General features: G+C 36.0%; 1 protein-coding gene across 8 annotated transcripts in view; it reads right to left on the bottom strand.

Moving 5' to 3' along the window:
- Positions 1-274: 274 nt before the first annotated feature.
- Positions 275-19,931, bottom strand: part of UEVLD (UEV and lactate/malate dehyrogenase domains) — a 44,362-nt gene continuing 24,705 nt past the window's right edge. For 3 of the 8 annotated variants that reach the window (XM_057696070.1, XM_057696071.1, XM_057696074.1), the window contains 5 exons: positions 13,779-13,949; positions 12,199-12,372; positions 5,961-6,024; positions 4,066-4,189; positions 275-2,869 (listed from right to left, as the gene is read on the bottom strand). In XM_057696070.1, the coding sequence (XP_057552053.1) occupies positions 2,702-2,869; positions 4,066-4,189; positions 5,961-6,024; positions 12,199-12,372; positions 13,779-13,949 (701 nt within the window). In that variant the 3' untranslated portion in view covers positions 275-2,701. Of the gene's footprint in view, positions 2,870-4,065; positions 4,190-5,960; positions 6,025-12,198; positions 12,373-13,778; positions 13,950-16,823; positions 16,925-19,931 lie in introns of those variants that run through there. The other 5 variants (XM_057696072.1, XM_057696073.1, XM_057696075.1 and 2 more) reach the window with 5 other exon arrangements.

The following is a 19,931-nucleotide window of genomic DNA, read 5'->3' as shown; positions in this document are numbered from 1 at the left end:
GGTTTTCTTGTTAAAAATAATTTTTAAAAGTTTGAAAACAATTAATGAAATCCATTCTCTTCATTTTGCACTTAAGCTACTTAAAATGAAGTCATTAAATATCCTGTGGACTGTATGAATTATATGAAAGAATCTTTCACTTCAATCTGAGTAAATTTCCTTCCACTCAATAAATTAGGAATCTCCTGGTAATTTTAAAGTCAAAGTTTATTCATTATTCTTGATATTTAAGAATAACTACAATGTAAACTGGAAAATAAAATTTTTATCTCTGTTACGATATCAAAGAAGCATTTTAATCCAAGACCCTTTGAAAATCATAACAAGAAGAGACACCGCATGATTTTGGAAAGAAGAAAAAAACTAAAGTTAATAGAAGCATCACAAATGTCAAATTATCACCAAATCACAGTGAGGTGGTGGTGGTACTGCTTCTTGACTTATATATAGAACTTACAATTTATAATACTCAACACTCAAGGAAATATCTGATAGAATTACTTCTATATTGTGGGCTTCTGTAGGGCAAGGACTATTATTACACATCTTTGACTACTCAGATTCCAACACAGTACATGGAATAACAGTAGACTCAATAAGTATTGTTGCAGTGACATGCTCCTTTTATAATTAATGTAGTGAATTCTTAGCAATTCATTTATTTATACAGTATCTTGTAATTAGGTTATTGTTCAGGAGCATAATTAGGTATCTGAAATTAGAAAAGCCTAGTTTAAAACACAAGAAATGGTCCTTTTAGTTTTACTTTCCTATTTCATACAAAAGGAAAGTGAGGATATACAGAGTTAACACCAAAATAACCTATCTGTGTAGTGAAATTACACAGAACTAATGCTCATCTCTTCAAATGTCCGATGTTTTTACACTAGTTTATTATGGTGGGAATCTTTCCCAGCGTATTATATACTTTTCTACTTTCTTAAACATTGAACACTGAATATAATTTCACCTTTTCTTTATGATTTAAGCTCATCATTATAAGCATCCTTTATGCTGAATCATTAGTGTGACTGTTTCCTCTCTACCTAAGGTGTGTCTGCCCTTATAATCCATCTGACTCCTATCTCACTGACCAGGTTTGGGTTCACCTGTAATATGCTTTCAAAGCACCTGGGACTTGTCAGAGCACTTATTACACTTGCAATTGTACATTTATTTGTGAGATTTGATTACTGTGTTCCCATATTAGCTCATAAGCACCACGAGGGCTTGCACCTAGTCCAGGTTTGCTCACCACTGTATCTGCAGTGTCTAATATGGCAGCTGGTGTATAGCAGGCTCCCAGTCATTTATCTGAATGACTAAATAACTAAACATCTACTTCAATGAATAACTCTCCACCCCCACCCCCCCAACCTATTTGCTGAGGGCAAGTCTGGGAAGTCAGAGAATCAGTCTTTCTAAAAGCTATGTTGAAAAAAAAAGCCCCTATATGAGAATATAAGAGTACAGAACCCCAATTTTAGGGTCTTGTGGTAATTATTTTGGCTTTTAGGCCTCTTTCCTCTTCTAGTGCTTAGAAAAAGTAGAGGTTGTAGGATAAGTGTCTCTCAGTCATGAGATCTTGGGCACTAAACCTCAATTTCCTCCTCTATAAAATGAAGATAATAGTCCCTACCTCAGTGGGTTACTGTGAGGATTAATAAATAATCCTGAAGAATAAAACAATAAAGTGTTCATCACACTGCCTGAAATATTAGAAGTGTTAATGTCAGTTGTTGCTATTAGTTGTATGTCACATTCCTAATAATATGCTACCTTTCACATATGAAGATACTGTCATTATTGACCCATTACCACAGTGTAAGTACCCTGAATCATTTCTTCAGCAGTAAAGGATTTGCTCAGAATAATCAGCCCTTCCAACCTCTCCCCATTAAGACCGATGGCTTTTATGAAGCCTCATATTTTAGCTTTAAACTGCTTGACTTTCATTTATAACCTATTCCCACTAAAAATACACATTTCTCCATGGTTTTACTTATGTCACAATGCATTCTTGCGATGTTGGAGATCTTATATAGCCCAGGAAGAGGTTATAGAAAATTCCAGAAAGGACAGTCCCACTGGAAATTAAACTACACTTTTTCTTCATATATTGAAAAATTTCATTTTCCTTTTTACTATTTTAAACTATATGTAAAACTCATCCATTTCTTTGGTAGCTAATTAATTTGAAGAAGGAAAACAAAGTGCTTTATTATCATCACTACCAACTGTACTTTAAAGAAGAAACATTAAGAGTTTAAACTGTTGATCCTTTGAGTGTATAGCTAGCACAGATTTTGTAAATCCATACCCTGCCTTCAGCTTATCATGTTTATTATAACAGTCAAAGAGTAATTTTCTTTTAAAAATGTATCATTTTTCAGACTATCCCCAAAGTGCTGAATGTGCTGAGGATACATAATTTTAAAATGATGCATACTGCAGATGAATGTTCATCTCTGCTGTTGTTTTAAAGAACAGTATAGGTATCTCAAGAACAACAAAGAAAACTGGATTTTTTTCCTTCTTGGCTAACTACCTAAGGATTCATATTACAAAGCCAACCAAGAAACCACCTACCTTAACCAAGCAGTTTGTAAGGATAAATAATAAGATATAGAAGTTCTCAACCCTATACATATGCTGGTAAAATTAAACAACCTCTCCTTTCAAGTAACTCTGAACTTTAGAATCAAAGTTTTAACTGTTGCTGGAGACCATGGATCGATGATGCGCTGCTTTGGAGTTTCTCAGTCACTGTATCTTCTTTCACTGTGGTCTTGATGACTTCAGACACTCCACTGGTTCCAAGGAGGCATGGCAAACTTAAAAACACTTCACTATTTATATCATAATATCCCTGAAATGAAAATAATTGGCATTATACTAGAGCTGAAGCACTGCAAAGAAGTTAATACCATGAATATGGATATTTTCTTGCTTTTCTGGTCCTAGCAGTACTAAGTGATACAAGTTGAACTTAAAAAAATCGTTCAGTTATTTTCTAAACTCTAGTTACTGTTTCAGAAAATCTTTGTGAGATGGGAGGAACTTGGTCAAAGACACCCCCTTTATGGAGCAGTAATCTAGCCCCCTGAAATATGGGTAGCAGGCTGGAGGTTAAGAAAAAAGATTGTCAGAGTGGATTCCCAGGGCAGGGGCTTAGCATGGGCTCTGAGTGCAGTCAAATTCAGTAACCTGTTTTCAGTTTTTCCTTCCATGTTTTATTTCCTCTCTGGTATTCCTAAAATTTCACAAAAATTTGGTTAAGCATATGTGCCTCATCTTTGCTGTGCTTTAGGGACTTTATACTTGAAATAAAGCAGTAAAGGACAAACTGAACTGGAGAAGCAGGCTGATGACCAGCTAAGACCAGTTGGCATGTCAGTCTGGGGTACCCTGGCTGGCTGAGATAAATGACAACCAGAAGAAGTTTATGGAGGGACTTCCCTGGTGGCGCAGTGGTTAAGAATCCACCTGGCAATGCAGGGGACATGGGTTCGAGCCCTGGGCTGGGAAGATTCCCACATGCCACGGAGCAACTAAGCCTGTGCACCACAACTACTGAGCCCGTGCTCTAGAGCCTGCGAGGCACAACTACTGAGCCCACGTGCCACAACTACTGAAGCGCGTATGTGCCTAGAACCTGTGCTCCAAAACAAGAGTAGCCACTGCAATGAGAAGCCAGTGCACCACAATGAAGAGTAGCCCCCGCTCGCCACAACTAGAGAAAGCCCGCATGCAGCAATGAAGCCCCAACGCAGCCCATTAATAAATTAATTAATTAATTTAAAAAAAAGTTTATGGAATATATAAATGCTTCTTGGGGATTCCAAAAATTAATGGGGGTCAAGGGCAACCTGTTAGAAGTCCAGACTTCACAAAGCCAAGCAGGATAGGGCTTAGACCAAACTGTCTTCTCCTGTGTGTTACTCTAAAAGCTGGTGATACTGAAGATATCTGAGTTACAGTGTGAACAGCACTTTTTCTGGTTTTATATTAATAATATAATATAAATATTTAAAAATATGATGAGAGAATGAGAATAGCAATTACCTTTGCTAAAACTGATACAGAGTGCACTTTCTTTTTATTGTTCACAATACTGTCAACCAAGTCAGCTACTGATAGTCCAACAGACCAGGATCTTTGACCTTTTACCCTTAACAATTCCATGGCTCTAGGTTATAAAAAACAAAAACGAAAACACACAGATCATGACTTCAGAAAATGCACAAAATATGTACATTTAGTTTTAGCTTCTGTTTAAGATATTGACTGGATATTTTTATGACACAGAAGTGAGAGTTATACAGCAATTGTCAGGAAAACCTACAGAGAGTCTAGTAATTAAACTTTTCTGAAAATGTCAGGCAGTTCAGAGAGTCAATACAAATGGCTTAATAATGTGAAAAGATGCTCAGCACCACTAATATTTAACTAAATATGAGTTAAAACAATAAATATATCAGTTTTGCCCATCAAAATTGGCAAAGATTAAAAAGATTAATAACTACTTTCCCAGAAGCTACAGAGAAACAGGCATTCCCATAACTGCTGCTGAGAGTGCAAAATTATTATTCAATCTTTAAGAGGAAGATCTGGCAACACCTGATCTAGAAATTCCTCTTCTAGGAATTTATCCTACAGCAATATGCTAAAGTGTGCAAAGATATACATATAGTATGCTTGCCTTGTTGGAGACAGAAAAAATTTTGGTAGCAATTCATCAAAAGAGGACTTGATAAACAAATCACTACCAAATGTAGTGCCATATAGCTCTTGATAAGAACACAAAGTAGATTTATATGTACGATATATAAAAATACACAAGATTTATTATTAAGGAAACAAAAGTTGTAAGATAATATGAATAGCATAAATTTATTATTATAAAATAAGTAATAATGATAATGTATGCAGAAGCATGAAAAAAAATGGACACATAGACACTAAACTGTTAACAGTGGCTGTTTCTGGAGAATGGAATTACCTGCGATTTTCACTTTCTACGTTATAGATAGATATCTGCAGTATTTAAAGTTTTATCTTTGCTGTACACCAGAAACTAACACAACACTGTAAATCAACTATACTTCAATAAAATAAAAATAAAAAAGTTTTATGAGAGCATACATTCGTTTTATAACTAATTAAAAAATGATACACATTAAACAAACATGTTTGAATTCTTTCCTTTTAAAAGCTATAAATGCAGGATTACATAGAGAAGCAGATTAGAATGGATTATACAACATACTACTCTTCTCAATTAGAGAACATTCTTTCCAGTTGTTATATTCTAAAACACCATACACTAAAAGTTTAAAAAGCTAAAAATCACTACTTGGAATTCAGAAAAGGATGTTATTATGTGACAGTAAAACAACAAATGGCATAAAAGTATACAGTATGTAGAGTCCAACCTATGGGATCCAGACCCCTGGAAGGCCTCTGAATAAACTCAAAAGATACGAGGATCTGTGCATTATACTTCGTTTTTTGCCTGAACTTATAATGTGGCTTATCCATTCATATTAGACTAATTTCCAAATGTATTTATGTGTGATTAATAAATACATATTGATTTTTAAGTGGTGTGGACAAGTTCTCCTCTACATTAAAAAAAAATAGCCAATGTCCTCAGATATAGGATCCTATATCCTAAATATAGGAGCAGTAAGTCACTGCCTACAAATGAGGAACCTATTCTACCCTTTAAAGAGCCAACTATGTATCTAAATATTAAGCTTGCAAAGCACTCTTAGATCCACTTTGAGATAAGAAATCAAAGAATAGGAAACACTGTTCCCATGTACTCTGAATTTGTCCATACTAGTTAGTTTTGTTTGCAGAAGCCTGGTAAGTACATGCTGTGCAAATAGCTGTTATGTTAGCTATGAAGTGTATGGTTTTTAGCTGGATAAATGCATATCTATACTCGGCATTACCTGTTGGACAGCCGCACCTGAGAGTTATGACTTGTTACATCCTCTTGGCCACCCCATATGGGCACTAAAAATTAAACGAAAAACTGATTATATCTTGTCAGTAACTCTCTTAGGATTAAGGTGTGATAAAATTTGCAGTCAAGGGTACCTGAATTAAATTTTAAATAAACATTTTCCCCCTTCTAGCTAGAGTTACCTATTTCCACTGGTGGCACTAAATGTGCTGTACTGATTGCCTGGGGTAAGAAAGACTTTGAACTGCATTCCCCCAAAACATGATCCCAAAGTTTACTTGCAGCCCCTTACCTGTTCTCTCTCAACAACATTGGGCCATTTTACTGTTCAAATAGAAAACTTTCTTTCCTCAGCAGGCAATGTATAATAGGCTCCCATGTGCTGCAAGCACTTGGCATTTGCTCCACTGGAAACCACACACACTAACTTCTTTCACCAGATGAGGAATAATTTGGTCACCTATTCTGGACTAGATTTCCACAGCTGTTAGGCAGGGTCCTATTTTCCAAGAGCATATTTGGGTTTTCCATTTCCTCTCACTACACCATTTATAAAAACAATTTAAAAATTCAAAGCTATACACGTGAATTGGGTATTTATACCACACTTTAATACTAAATTGAAAGTAACATTTTGAAACCTTTCTAATAGTCATCTGCTTCTCATCACAGTGAAGACATTCTTTGACACAAATCCTTATCTGAGTAGGCAAAATAAAAACACATTCAGATATGTAAAACTATTTTACTTTTAAGATAGAAGTCTTTTTTTTCTTTTTTGTTTGTTTCTTTCTTTCTTGGCTGCACCTCACCGCTTGCAAGATCTTTGTTCCCCTACTAGGGATTGAACCCAGGCCCCGGCAGTGAAAACACTGAGCCCTAACTACTGGACCGCCAGGGAATTCCCATAAGTCTTCTAAACTGCATTCAAAATTAGGCCAGTTAGTGATGTGTCAGCAACAAAGGACACCTTCCCCTCATCAAACTGAGTATAAGCTTCTGGGTGGCAGGGATCATGTGTTCTTCTTTTGTGTCCTCCAACACAGATTCTTTACCACAGTAAAGATTGCACAGAAGATAATACAGAGCTGACCTCACACACAATCCAGAATTATATTAAACAAAGAGGAAAACATACTTGCAACAGTTAAGCTCAAAAACACTGAGAAGTTTTAAAAGTTTTTATGTTAAGTAAAAAAAAGGCAAAACCAAACACTGTTACAAGAAAAATATAAATACATGTGGACAAATTAAGGGGTTTTTTAAAATGTTTCACTTGAATAGAAGAACTATACATGAATTATTTTCTAAAAAAAAATTTGGCACATTATTAGTATACTTGCAATATATAAAATTGCAAGGAAATGTCTGCTAAATGAAACACAGCATTTATAGACTTTGGAAAAATAAATAAAAAGGGCAAGGTAGGTATAAGAAAAGACAAAGAACACAAAGAAGTCTGGAATTTAATTATGAGTACTACTGCCATTATATATTATACACATAATCACGTTTTATCTTTCCTCTCTGAGTTCAGACTTATAAAAGCCATGAGAAAACAGTGTTTGGAGAAAAGGAAGAAAGTGTCACTATGTTCAAATTCACTTCTAACACAGTCATTAGGATTTTCAGTTAAGTTTAGATGGACTTATTTCATTCTTTGTTTACTCAGTGCCCAATCCTTCACATTTCATAAATGCATATTTATCCTAGTTTAAGAATCCCTTTTAAATATTGTATCTAATCAATCCTAATCTTTCAGGTTCTACTCCTTAAGAACAGTAATCCTCTGGCCCCAAAAATTTTAATAAAAAATGACCATGGGATATCTCTTTTCCATTACATGTAACACCTATCCCTTAGGTAAGACTGATGTCCAAAGCAGATGATCTAACACTGTTTTGAGGTCCAGCCCTTGGGTTTCTAAAACACCATTAGAAGGAGTTATCTGCAGTTTACATATGATTTCAACATCACAGCTAAACATAGCAGTTCCAAAGCACATGTTCCACTGACTAATTTGGTGGGGCATAGTATGAATAACCTTTGGATACAACAAGATGGTATCAGGACCATTCATTCATTTCAAAACATATTTACTGAGGCCATTCCGAACTCAAAGGAGTTCACAGTCTGGTGAGGTGAAGAGACAAGTAAATATGCATTTATAACACAGTGTGATAATGGTTATATTAGAGGCATGAACTTACTTGACCTGGAGAATTAGGGAAGGTTTCCTGGGAGAGGCGGCACACAAGCCCAGTCTTGAAGGGTAAGCAGGAGTTAGCCAAATGAATGAATGTTCAGGGAGAGGAAGCATCAGGTGCAAAGGCAAGGAGGCATGAGAGTGCATGAACCATTGGGGAAGCTGCAAGTGAATCATCTGACTAGCATAAAATGCTTGTCAGAATGGCAGAAGATGAGGCTGAGGAAGGAAGCAGCAAACAGATCCTAAAGGGTCTTTATGTCATATAATTCCTCCTCCAAGCTGTAATTGTCATTTGTTTCTGAAATACTTAAGGAGAATAATTTCACTTACATACCTGTTATTCTTATAACTCTGTTTCTAAACCCTAATACTGCATTATTTCAAAGTGTAGTTTTCCATGTCCCTTTGCCAATTTTCCACTCATCACCATCTTGCCATCCGGACCACTGTAGTAACAGATACCATTTACTGAGCGTTTACTCTGTGCCAGACACTGTACTAAATGCTTGAGATAAATTATCTAGTTAAGTCACAGCAAGAAAAAGTACAGCTGTGGAGTTAGACCAGGGTTCAAATTTCAGTTCTGCCCTTACTAAATGTGTAACCTTGGACAAATTGTTAACCTCATTGAATCTTAAGTTTCCTCATATACTGATTTGGAAAACTACCACCTCCTTCATGGAGTGTTTTTAAATGAGATATGCAAAGCATTTAATACACATACTAGGCACTCAATAAAAAATAATTCTAATTTTGCTATTACTGTGGTGTTGCCTATGCAAAGATATAACCAATTGGTGTCTACACATGAAACCAGCAGAGGGAGCCTCTAATCCATTCCTGGCTTCAAGACCAAGGTAATTATCAGCAGATAGAACTGTCTCTGAAACAAAATAGAAGACAGGATAAAAAGTGATCTGATAGCAGAATCTAGAAGGGAGATAGGAAGATGGACTGGGGAGTACATAGGCAGCTTCAATGGCATTCATATTGTTCGTAATTGAGTACGGATTCATGAACGTTTATTCTACTATTATGCTTTAAAACATACATAGACGTTATATGTATTCTTTCATATGTGCCAATTATTACATAATATTACATTTAAGTGATCTCAATTCACATGCACCTACATCTTTCTATTTCTAGTTCCTCCTTGAGAGCTGCCTTCCTTGTGCTTTTATCCTATTTCCCTTGGACCTCTCTTATAGCAAGTCAACACTGCCTTTTATTACAGTCATTTCCTATGTTAGACTCTAGGCTCCTTAAAGACAGGGTCAGGCTCTTATTCATTTATGTACCTCCAACAGCAGTCAGCACAGTGCCTCAGGTTTATTTATCAAGTCACACCATCCTTTATTTTCTCTTTACAATTTGAGATATTAATATAACCATATTGTGAAATGTTCTTATTCATTCAAAAATTATAACATATTAGGGGGATTGGTTAAATAAGTTTTGGTAAATCCAGTAGTTTAAAAGAATGCATATCTTTTTGTACTATTTAATTCTTTTACAATGTGAATGTACAACTTTTTCAACTAAAAGAACAGCTTAATAATTTATACTTTCAATAAGAAGGTGCACACACAAAATTCAAATTGGATCAGAATAAACAGCAGTTTAACAAAAGAATAAACATCTTGAGACAATATATGGTTAATTACCATATAGCTAGCAAGAGCTTTTAGCTCAAGGGAATAAAGGAATAACTGTGCAATGATGTGATCAGGAAAAGCTTCAAAGGGTAAGTAAGGGGGACTTGACCTAGACCTTGAAAAATGAGATCTGAATATGCTGAAAGAGAAAGAGATGGGAAAGGTAAATGAAATGGGCAAAGGTCCCTGCAGCTGAAGCAAAGCTGTGGGGTGGGGCTGAGACGCATAAGACCTCGGTTTTAGTCCTTGTTTGACCTGAAAAGCTTTAGGCTCTTGGGGAGGTCACTCTTACCAATTCCTGCCTCCATTGCTCGCTCCCTACAACTTAATGTAATCAATGATCCCTTGGGTCGCTTCCAGGTCTCTAATTAACATGACTATCTCCATAACTATAATTAGGAAGGAAGATTAGGACTGTATTTTGGGACTCCTTGAATGGCAAGCAAAAGAATTTAATGGTTTGGTCAGAGGAAGCCTGTGAAAGTTTTTGAAGAGAGGAATGTGATTTAGGAAGATTGAATTAACATGTGAAGCATACTGCAAACACTAAGTTTTAGTTAATACCATTATTAGTTTGGCATCATTTACAGGGTAGAATAGAGGGAAAAGAGCAAGTTAACTGGGAGATTTGCAATAATCAGACAAGTAAGAGATCAACATGAACCAGAACTCAAATGGTAGTAGTGAGTAAAATTTGCGGTCTTGAGTTTGAATCCCTAGACATTTATTCTAATACATCTGCTCCAACTTCTTATTTGCTCCCCTTTTCTGGTTCTACTGATTAGTGTTTAGTGTCAGGAAGCATTTTGAGCCTGAAAAACTATTTCTGCTTGAATCACACTGTCAGGTTTTGTGAAGATTTATTCTATAGCCTGATTCTTTCTAGCATTGAACTTTCCAGGCAGCCAGTGCAGATTTATAAAGATTTAAAATCTTCCTCCAGTTCTCCAGTTCAATGATCACTTCCTCACAGGCAGAGAAATTCTTTTCTACATTGTGCTCTACCCCACAGTACCTAAGGCTGAATAAAGTAACAGTAATATACTTTAAATGAGGAAGCAATGATTAATTTCTCCCAAATTACCTTTTCAGCATATCACCCGCATGCTCAAATACCTTTAATAGTTCCCCTCTGCCTGAGAATCACTTTCCAATTCTTCATCAGGTATTCAAGAATCTCCAAAATGTAATATCAACCAAGCTTTTCTGGTTGAAACTCTGCAACAACCAGTCTAGAGTTTTTTACCCCATGAACATGCCATACTTAAGTGTGTGCCTTTGCCTGTTTCCCCATTCCTGGAATGTCTCTCTCATTCTTTGCTATTTATTCAGATCCTATTCATTCTTCCAAAGTACAGTTCAGTGATGGCCTGCATTGAATTTTCTCCAGTCATTTCAACCCATGTTAAATGCTCACTCATAATTGTCTGAGCACTGAAAGTCTAAAATATATTCATTTTAGCACTTAATTAAATAGAATCCTATACTTTCATTGTTACCCAAAATATCTTGTAAATACTTCTCTTGTTGCTCTAAAATAATTTTTATGTGTGATGAAGGAAGGGACTGTGCTCTATGCCTCTTTTGCATCACACTAACATCTTATACGTAGTGAGAAGAGAGTAGACAGTCATATACTTGTTTAAATGAATAAAAGTGAACAAACTTAGGATAAAACACTTTTATCACCTAACCAACGTGACTTTACAGCATGAGGGAAACAATAAAGGAAAAAAGAGATTCTTGAATCAAATAGGGAAAGCATTCTTCTGGGATAAGAAAAATGGCTTTCAAATTCAGGGGGCTGGATTTTATTAATGCTCTCTGTGGTAGAGACAGCACAGAGCAAGCAGCTGGTTTAAAAGAAAAAAAAAGCCACAAGGGTAAATAAAGAGTGAAAATTCTGTTTAAAAAGGTGAGAAACAGACAGGAGGTATGTATCTAGGGAGAAAGTCTGAACTTAGGAAAGGTAAGTAAGATTGCAGGATGGGAGAATAAAGGAAAGAGTTCTGTATATGCTTTAGGGTTTATTTAAATGTTGCTCTCTGGAAAATTAAACTTTAAAACCGATCCTGGATGCTGCAATACAAATACAAAATATAAAAAGATAAATAAAATATATAAGCTGACTAAGGGGTCTTGCCTTTTACTTAGAAAGGTAAATACAATTAGAATGACATGTTTGTAGAGTCTCTTTCCCATACAGGGCCTGTCACACAGAAGGCACTCAAATGTGGAAGGAAAGCCAATGAAGCCTCACCATTCTGGAATCCCCAGAACTGTGCACATCATGCATATCATGGCCTCTGGTGATGCAGGTTATCAATATATATAACTAATGAACCTGAATTTCTTACCTTTGTCTTCTCCCTGCTCACCAATAACCCATACTTCTTTTCCTGAAGTCTGTACCTTCAAAACATTTGTAATAATATATTGTAATCTTTGTGAATCCAGATTGCATCCAATTCCAATCACTCGATTTGCAGGAAATGCACTCAGTTTCCATGTCACATAGGTCATGATTTCCACTAAATATTACATACAAGGTGAAAATGTAAATATTTTAAGAAATATGCTTCTAGCCTAGTTTCTAAACAAAACATTATTTTAATAAGTATATTAAAACTTGTATATACTCTTCTTAGGTCCTAAATGCACTATGAAGCATAACATATTTTTAATTTTATTATGTATTATATAAATTTAACATATTTTAATTTTAATTAATAATTAAAAACAACTAACCAGGTTTCAGCATGATTTTACATAACTTTGTTGTTAAATATAAATTTTTGGACTTCCTAGGTGGCGCAGTGGTAAAGAATCCGCCTGCCAATGCAGGGACGTGGGTTCGAGCCCTGCCCTGGGAAGATTCCACATGCCGCGGAGCAACTAAGCCCGTGCACCACAGCTATTGAGCCTGTGCTCTAGAGCCTGTGAGCCACAACTACTGAGCCCATGTGCCACAACTATTGAAGCCCATGTGCCTGGGGCCCGTGCTCCACAACAAGAGAGGCCACTACAATGAGGAGCCTGCGCACCACAATGAAGAGTAGCCCCCCGCTCGCAGCAACTAGAGAAAGCCCGTGTGCAGCAATGAAGACCCAACACAGCCAATAAATAAATTAAATAAATAAATTTATTTATTTAAAAAAAAATTTTAAGGGTGGAAAAAAGATAATTTGCTAGAGCAGTTAAGCAAGAAAGTTAAAACTGGGTATAGAAAACCAGAAAGCAATTTTTTTCACTGATCCAGTTCTCTTTTATATCTAGCTTAAGCTGAATTTCTAACTTTAAATTAAAATACTGATTCATACACCACCACCGTGCAGTACAGCATTATCAACAAAAACACAACTATTCTCTTCTTACACGCCAAAAGAATGTCAGGAATTCAAGAGACCAAAGTCCCTCAATCAATTACTATAGGAAAACAAGTGATATATCATACTGCTATATTGGGAACATTTTAAAAAATCTGTTCACCAATTTGAGTCCAGTACCACCTAATTCTTTGAAACAATTTCTCAAGTAATTTGAGAAACAATTTAAAATACAAAATGTTAAAAATGCGCTCTGGCGTGCTCACTAACATTTCATGACACTTTAGAGCTAACAAAAGATCTTTCCTATAAGTTACTGCATCTTTCTCTTGGGCATTTAACTGCTTTCTCACTGAGAAAGGCATTGCTAACAACCTGGAACATATTAATAGTAATATTACATAAAAAAGTGTAACTTGCAACCTTCTAGTTAATGCCAGTCAGAAGAAGTAACTGGTTGACAGGATATGAAAAATACTGCATTGCTCATCATACGAGCAATTTAACTGAATACTCTAGCTATCCCTTTATAACCTTGTTTTATGACTTTCATCAGAAATGGCAATTCTACTGATGCACTGGAGCATCGAATTTAAAATAAAATTTTGTACCTGGCTGAGATGCAACGAGCAGGATGCCGTGTTGACTATAATGTCCCAGAGCTGGGACAAGGGCTCTAAACATATCCACATTGCTCTGCACCACATCGAGGTAGGACTGAGAACTACCCAGAGAGTTGACTGTAAAGATCACCACCTTGGAATGAGCAGAGGCAGACAAATCTAATGAATAAAAAGAAACAGTCTGAGCTCAAGATAAAGGTTTTAACCAACTTCTTGTTCATGATATCACGTTTTGCTTTTCTACAAGCAGAGAGCTTTTAGCATAGTTGCTTCCAGATCAATCCTATCTCCACAGGAAGGATACAAAGTGCTGAGGTTTGCCTCCAGAAAGAGGATTAAAAGCAAGAGTGTATCCCAAGGGAGGAAACAGCAAAAGAGATAAATTACAGAAGAATCCAGACTGGACAAACAGGGAATTAAGTTTTTATGTAATTCACAATTTTCTTAGAAAAAATAAATAATATGCTATAAGCAGAATGCACCTGTAATCAATTACATTACTGATTTTTCTTAAGCTCTAGGTCTATCCATGTTGCTGCAAATGGCATTATTTCATTCTTTTTTATGGCTGAGTAATATTCCATTTTAATATATACTGCATCTTTTTTTTAATTTTTATTGGAGTATAGCTGCTTTAAAATGTTGTGTTAGTTTCTACTGTACAGCAAAGTGAGTCAGCTATATGTATACATATATCCTCTCTGTTTTGGATTTCCTTTCCATTTAGGTCACCACAGAGCACTGAATAGAGTTCCCTGTGCACAGCAGGTTCTCATTAGTTATCTGTTTTATACACAGTATCAACAGTATATATATATATGTCAATCCCAATCTCCCAATTCATCCCACCCTCCCTGTCCCCCTTGATAACTATACTTTTGTTCTCGTCACTGATTTTTAAAGTGCAAGTTTAGGAGTCCTAGAGTTCCTTGAAAGTGACTCAGGAGCCACACAGGAGTAGGAACAAGCAGAAAGAAAGCTGGCAGGCACAGCTCCATGCTGTTTACTTTGACCTCTGCAAGCAGCATAGTGCTGTTTGTATCTGTTTTATTTATTAAGGATTCTACTCCAAAATGAAAAAAATTATTTGAAAATCTTTAAATCAAGATAAAACATCTTGGCTCTTTTTTTTTTTTTTTTTTATAGACTTTTACTTACATTGAAGCCCACGTCTTGGTTTTAGATTTTTCTAATGCGACTTACATGTAAGCAACTGTCATGACTTAGGAAAAGCTGTTCTCCAGAATTCACACCTCTGATCCTCAAGCACACTTACGCTATTTTACAACTACATTACTCTCTATTACACACTGTGTTTTACAGAAGTACATGGCAAAACAGTGGCTGGAATTATCAGTATCAGAAACAACAGAAAAATAATAAAGTAACTAGGGTGATATCAGTTTAGTCAACTCCCAGAGAGACAATGAGTAGATTCCAGGGTTTATAGTCTTAATTAAGCCTCTAAGGTCATTTTTCTAAACTGCAGAAGGAAACCCTTGTGCAATATGTCCACTGGGAAATGCAATATCCAATTTTAATTCATAATCTGACACAACTGGGGGAGTAGATCCAAAAACTGAAGTTCTGGATTTCAATTATGGTTCTTCATGAGTCCTCTTAAGTAAATAACTCCTACGTTCTAGTGTTCAGAGTAGATACCTGGTGATGAGTCGAAACCTCACTGGAAGCCATCGGAACTGAAAGTCATACAGCTAATACTTCCACACCACTTCCATGTGCCAGATACTAAGACCTTGACATGTATTTAGTCATTTAATGTAATCCACAACACACTGTGGGGTCAATATCATCCCCATTTTACAGATGAGGCATCTGAGGCACAGAGAAGTTAAGTAACTTGCTCAAAGTCACAGCGCTAGTAAGTAGCAGAATTCAAGTCCAGGCAGACTGGGTTCAGCGTGCCGTTAAACATGCTATATTTAGAAATTCGTCCTATACCCTCATAAAGCTGAGGAATTGATATCTGGAAGGATTAGGTAGCTTGTCCATACGACCGTATTAAATATCAGTGAACAGCTGAATTCATGACTCTACAATTTGGCCCCAACCTATCTTGCCAGGATCATTTTTCTTTTCTTTTCCTCCTTTAGCTTCCTCTATTTTGAATGATGGAAATGCCCTCATCCTCAAGGTTGACTTATAAGTAAACAGAGTAGTAGCTGTCTAATATGATTTCAAAAGTGCAAGAAAGGTTTCCTACTCTAAAGCCTTTTAATCTCTCCATAGGCCTGGGGTGGACAACAGGCTTCTGTAGGTTTAAAAAGTACCTCAGGTAATTCTCACACAAGTGATCAATCCATAACCCATGTTTTAAGAATCACTGGCTATTGAGCAAATTTTACTTTGCTCCATGTCAACAACAACTGTTTTTGTTTTGTTTTGTTTTGTTTTTGGCCACACTGCACAGCATGTGAGATCCTAGTTCCCCAACCAGGGATCAAACCCATGCCCCCTGCAATGGAAGCTTGGAGCCCTAACCACTGGACTGCCAGGGAATTCCCAGCAACAACTTATTTTTTAATTTGCAACTATTGAACACTTTTTTTATCTAGGCACACACATACACATACCCATGCACACAAACATCTCTGCTTGTATATGCAAAGACTATTATTGGAGTGAATCATAAGAAATTGGTAACAAACATGTTTGAAATGCCAGCTCAGCTGCTTACTGTGTGACCAAAGCCACAATCTCTGTGAGCCATCTATAAAGTAAAGTAAGAGAAGTAATAGAGTGTGAAGATACATAAATTATGTAGCATATATTACTGATTCCCTGAAAAAAATGGCTTTTCTATTATTATTATTAAGGAATTAGGGACCAATATAATAGTGCCTTTATCTAGGAAATGACATGATCAAAATAATATCATAAAAAAAATAATATCATAGGATAATTATTCCATTAGCTATGCTTAATATAAAATAAAAGTAATCAGCAAAAAGGAAACAGGAACACTCATATACTGTTGGTGAGAGTATAAATTGGTACAACTTAATAACATACATTTTAAAAACACCGTTTGACCCACTAATTTCACTTTATCCTACGAGGTAGAGAAGTATACAAAGATGTTCATTACGTTACAATGTTCTCTGCAGCGTTACCTGTAATCACAAACAAAAGAAAACAACTAAATGTCTACCAATATGAGACAGACATCCATATGATGGAATATTATTATAAAGCTGTTCAAAGAAATAGAGCTATTTAGATCTCTATGTGCTATTAATAATGATCTTCAAAATGATACTATAGGGACTTCCTAGGTGGCGCAGTGGTTAAGAATCCGCCTGCCAATGCAGGGGACACAGGTTCGAGCCCTGCTCTGGGAAGATTCCACATGCCACAGAGCAACTAAGCCTGTGCGCCACAACTATTGAGCCTGTGCTCTAGAGCCCATGAGCCACAACTATTGAGCCTGTGTGCTGCAACCACTGAAGCCCATGCGCCTAGAGCCCATGCTCCACAACAAAAGAAGCCACTACAATGAGGAGTCCGCACACCACAATGAAGAGTAGCCCCCGCTCTCAGCAACTAGAGAAAGCCCGTGTGCAGCAACAAAGACCCTACACAGCCAATAAATAAATAAAATAAATAAATAAATTTTTTAAAAATGATACTATAAATTCACCAATAACTTAAACACAGAATTGCCATATGACCTAGCAATTCCAATTCTGGGTACGTACCTGAAAGAACTGAAAAGAGCTGTTCAAACAAAAACTTGTACATAAATGTTCATAGCAGCACTACTTACAATAACAAAAAGATGCAACCCAAATGTACATCAACTGATAAATGGATAAAATGTGGCATATCCATACCACAGAATATTACTCAGCCATAAAAAGGAGTGATGTACTGATACATGCTACAATGTGGATGAACCTTGCAAACATTATACTAAGTGAAAGAAGCCAGACCAAAGGGCCACATATTGTATGATTCCATCTACATGAAATGTCCAGAAAAGGCAAATCCACAGAGTAGGTCAGTGGCTGCCAGGGCCTGGGGAAAGGGGAAAACAGGGAGTGACTGCTTAATGTATAGAGGGTTTCCTTTTGAGGTGAGGAAAATGTTCTGGAACTAGATAGTCGTGACGGTTGCACAATGCTGTGAATGTACTGAATGTCACCCATGGTAAATTTATGTTATGTGTATTTTAGCACAATAAAAAATAAAGGGATAAAAATATTAAGTACCAAAAACAAGTGCAGAACCAGTCTTCCCAACCTGACTCCTGAAGCAACTACTCTTAACAATTCCTCAGTATTTCTCCAGGTTTAGTCTATGCATACACTGTTTATGTATGTATAGTATGTATACATACTATATACAAAAGGATCATTAAAGCAACTACTCTTTCCAGTGAAGGAAAATAAACCCATTGTATCCTACAAGGATCTTACTAGAACTACTGCATCCTACAGGGATCTTGCAGGCTCCTATGTACATATGCATATCCCTCCCCAAAGTACTTCAATAGCTATTTAAAACATCCAAATGGAGCCAAGTACAACTCTAGGATGATCATCGATGCCTGTCATGATGGGGCAATACTGAAATTTCCAAATGAGCTTACTTTCCCAAAATTATTAATGTACTTCTCCATATCACAGAACATATTTGAGATGTTAGTTAACATTACATTTAAATTACCTCATTTAATAGTAATTACATTGTTATCAGGAATATGCAATCAAAATTAACAAGGGGAACATGAAAGTTGCCCCAATATAGTGTTTATTCATTCAATACTCCTTACTTGATGGCAAGCACCACACCCTATATATCTATTCCAAGGATTCTATTCTTTCAATTATCTGAAACAATAGTTATTGATGGTTAATGAGACACATAGGAAGAAACAATTTCCTCAGGTCCGAAATGGCCTCACAACCTCTAGGGTCCGTGTACTAAACAGTCTCCTAGAGTGATTTGGAAGAGTTAAGAGGTCCCTTAAGAACTTCCGTACCTGGAAATGACAGGTACAAGAGAATATCCAGCTCTCCAAGTGATCCTCTAAACAAGCCTACAAAAGGATCATTAAAGCAGCTACTCTTTCCAGTGAAGGAAAAATAAATCCATTGTATCCTACAGGGATCTTGCTAGAACAATTACACCCAATTTTTATAACCTATAGGTATAATTTCAACTTTTTTTTTTAATTTTATTTATTTATTTATTATTTTTGGGGGGGTACACCAAGTTCAATCAACTGTTTTTATACACATATCCCTGTATTCCCTCCCTTCCTTGACTCCTCCCCCCTCGTAATTTCAACTTTTTGATCCACTGTGCTTCTCAGTACATGCAGGCTTATGAAACCATATGTCTCAATATTTTATTTGGAAAATATGGTTAAGAATACAGCAGACCCGAATAAGGAAAGGCAAAAGGAAGCTAAGCAACTATAACATATTACAACCTGACTACAGCTCTAACCTGGTTTTCAGAGACTAAACATTCTCTAGTTCAGTGGTCTTCCAATTTTTTTTGATCATGCATCCCTAGTAATAAAATAATTTTAATCCCACATCTCCAAATCTGGTACTTACCTACATATATGACTGTACTAATATATTATGTACATTGTTGAATACATGCAAATCTTTTCAATTAAAAAGATGAAATAAAAATTACTTTTTTAACACTAAATTTTATTTATTAATGATACAAACCTCCTTTTTGTTCTTATTAAAATTCATTTTAACAATACATTTTTAATAAAAGCTATGTGAATTGAATTTTTTTTAAAAATCTTGGTTTAGCACTTTGCTATATACCAAGAGGTATGTATTAATTCCCACTTTACAGATGATAAAACTGAATTTTGATAGATTATATAATCTGACAAATGGCATAGCTAGTATGCAAACCCCCATGTGTCCAACCCTAAAATCAGTGTTATTAACCAATATATTATGACAAAGGAAGCAATCAGAGAAAACAATTTATACTAAGGTTTAAGTTAGAGACTGAGAATAAATCCTTCCAACCAATCTGAATATTATTTGCTTATCTGACTCTTATTAACATAATTAGCTGTAATCTCTGTATGACTTTAGGGAAGTCCCTTAACTTATATGAACCTTAGTTTCCTAACATGTA

The sequence above is a fragment of the Hippopotamus amphibius genome, chromosome 9, assembly GCF_030028045.1.
Source record: "Hippopotamus amphibius kiboko isolate mHipAmp2 chromosome 9, mHipAmp2.hap2, whole genome shotgun sequence".
Classification (NCBI taxonomy): domain Eukaryota; kingdom Metazoa; phylum Chordata; class Mammalia; order Artiodactyla; family Hippopotamidae; genus Hippopotamus; species Hippopotamus amphibius.
The sequence above is the reverse complement of the archived record's forward strand: the minus strand, read 5'-3'. Positions and strand labels throughout refer to the sequence as shown.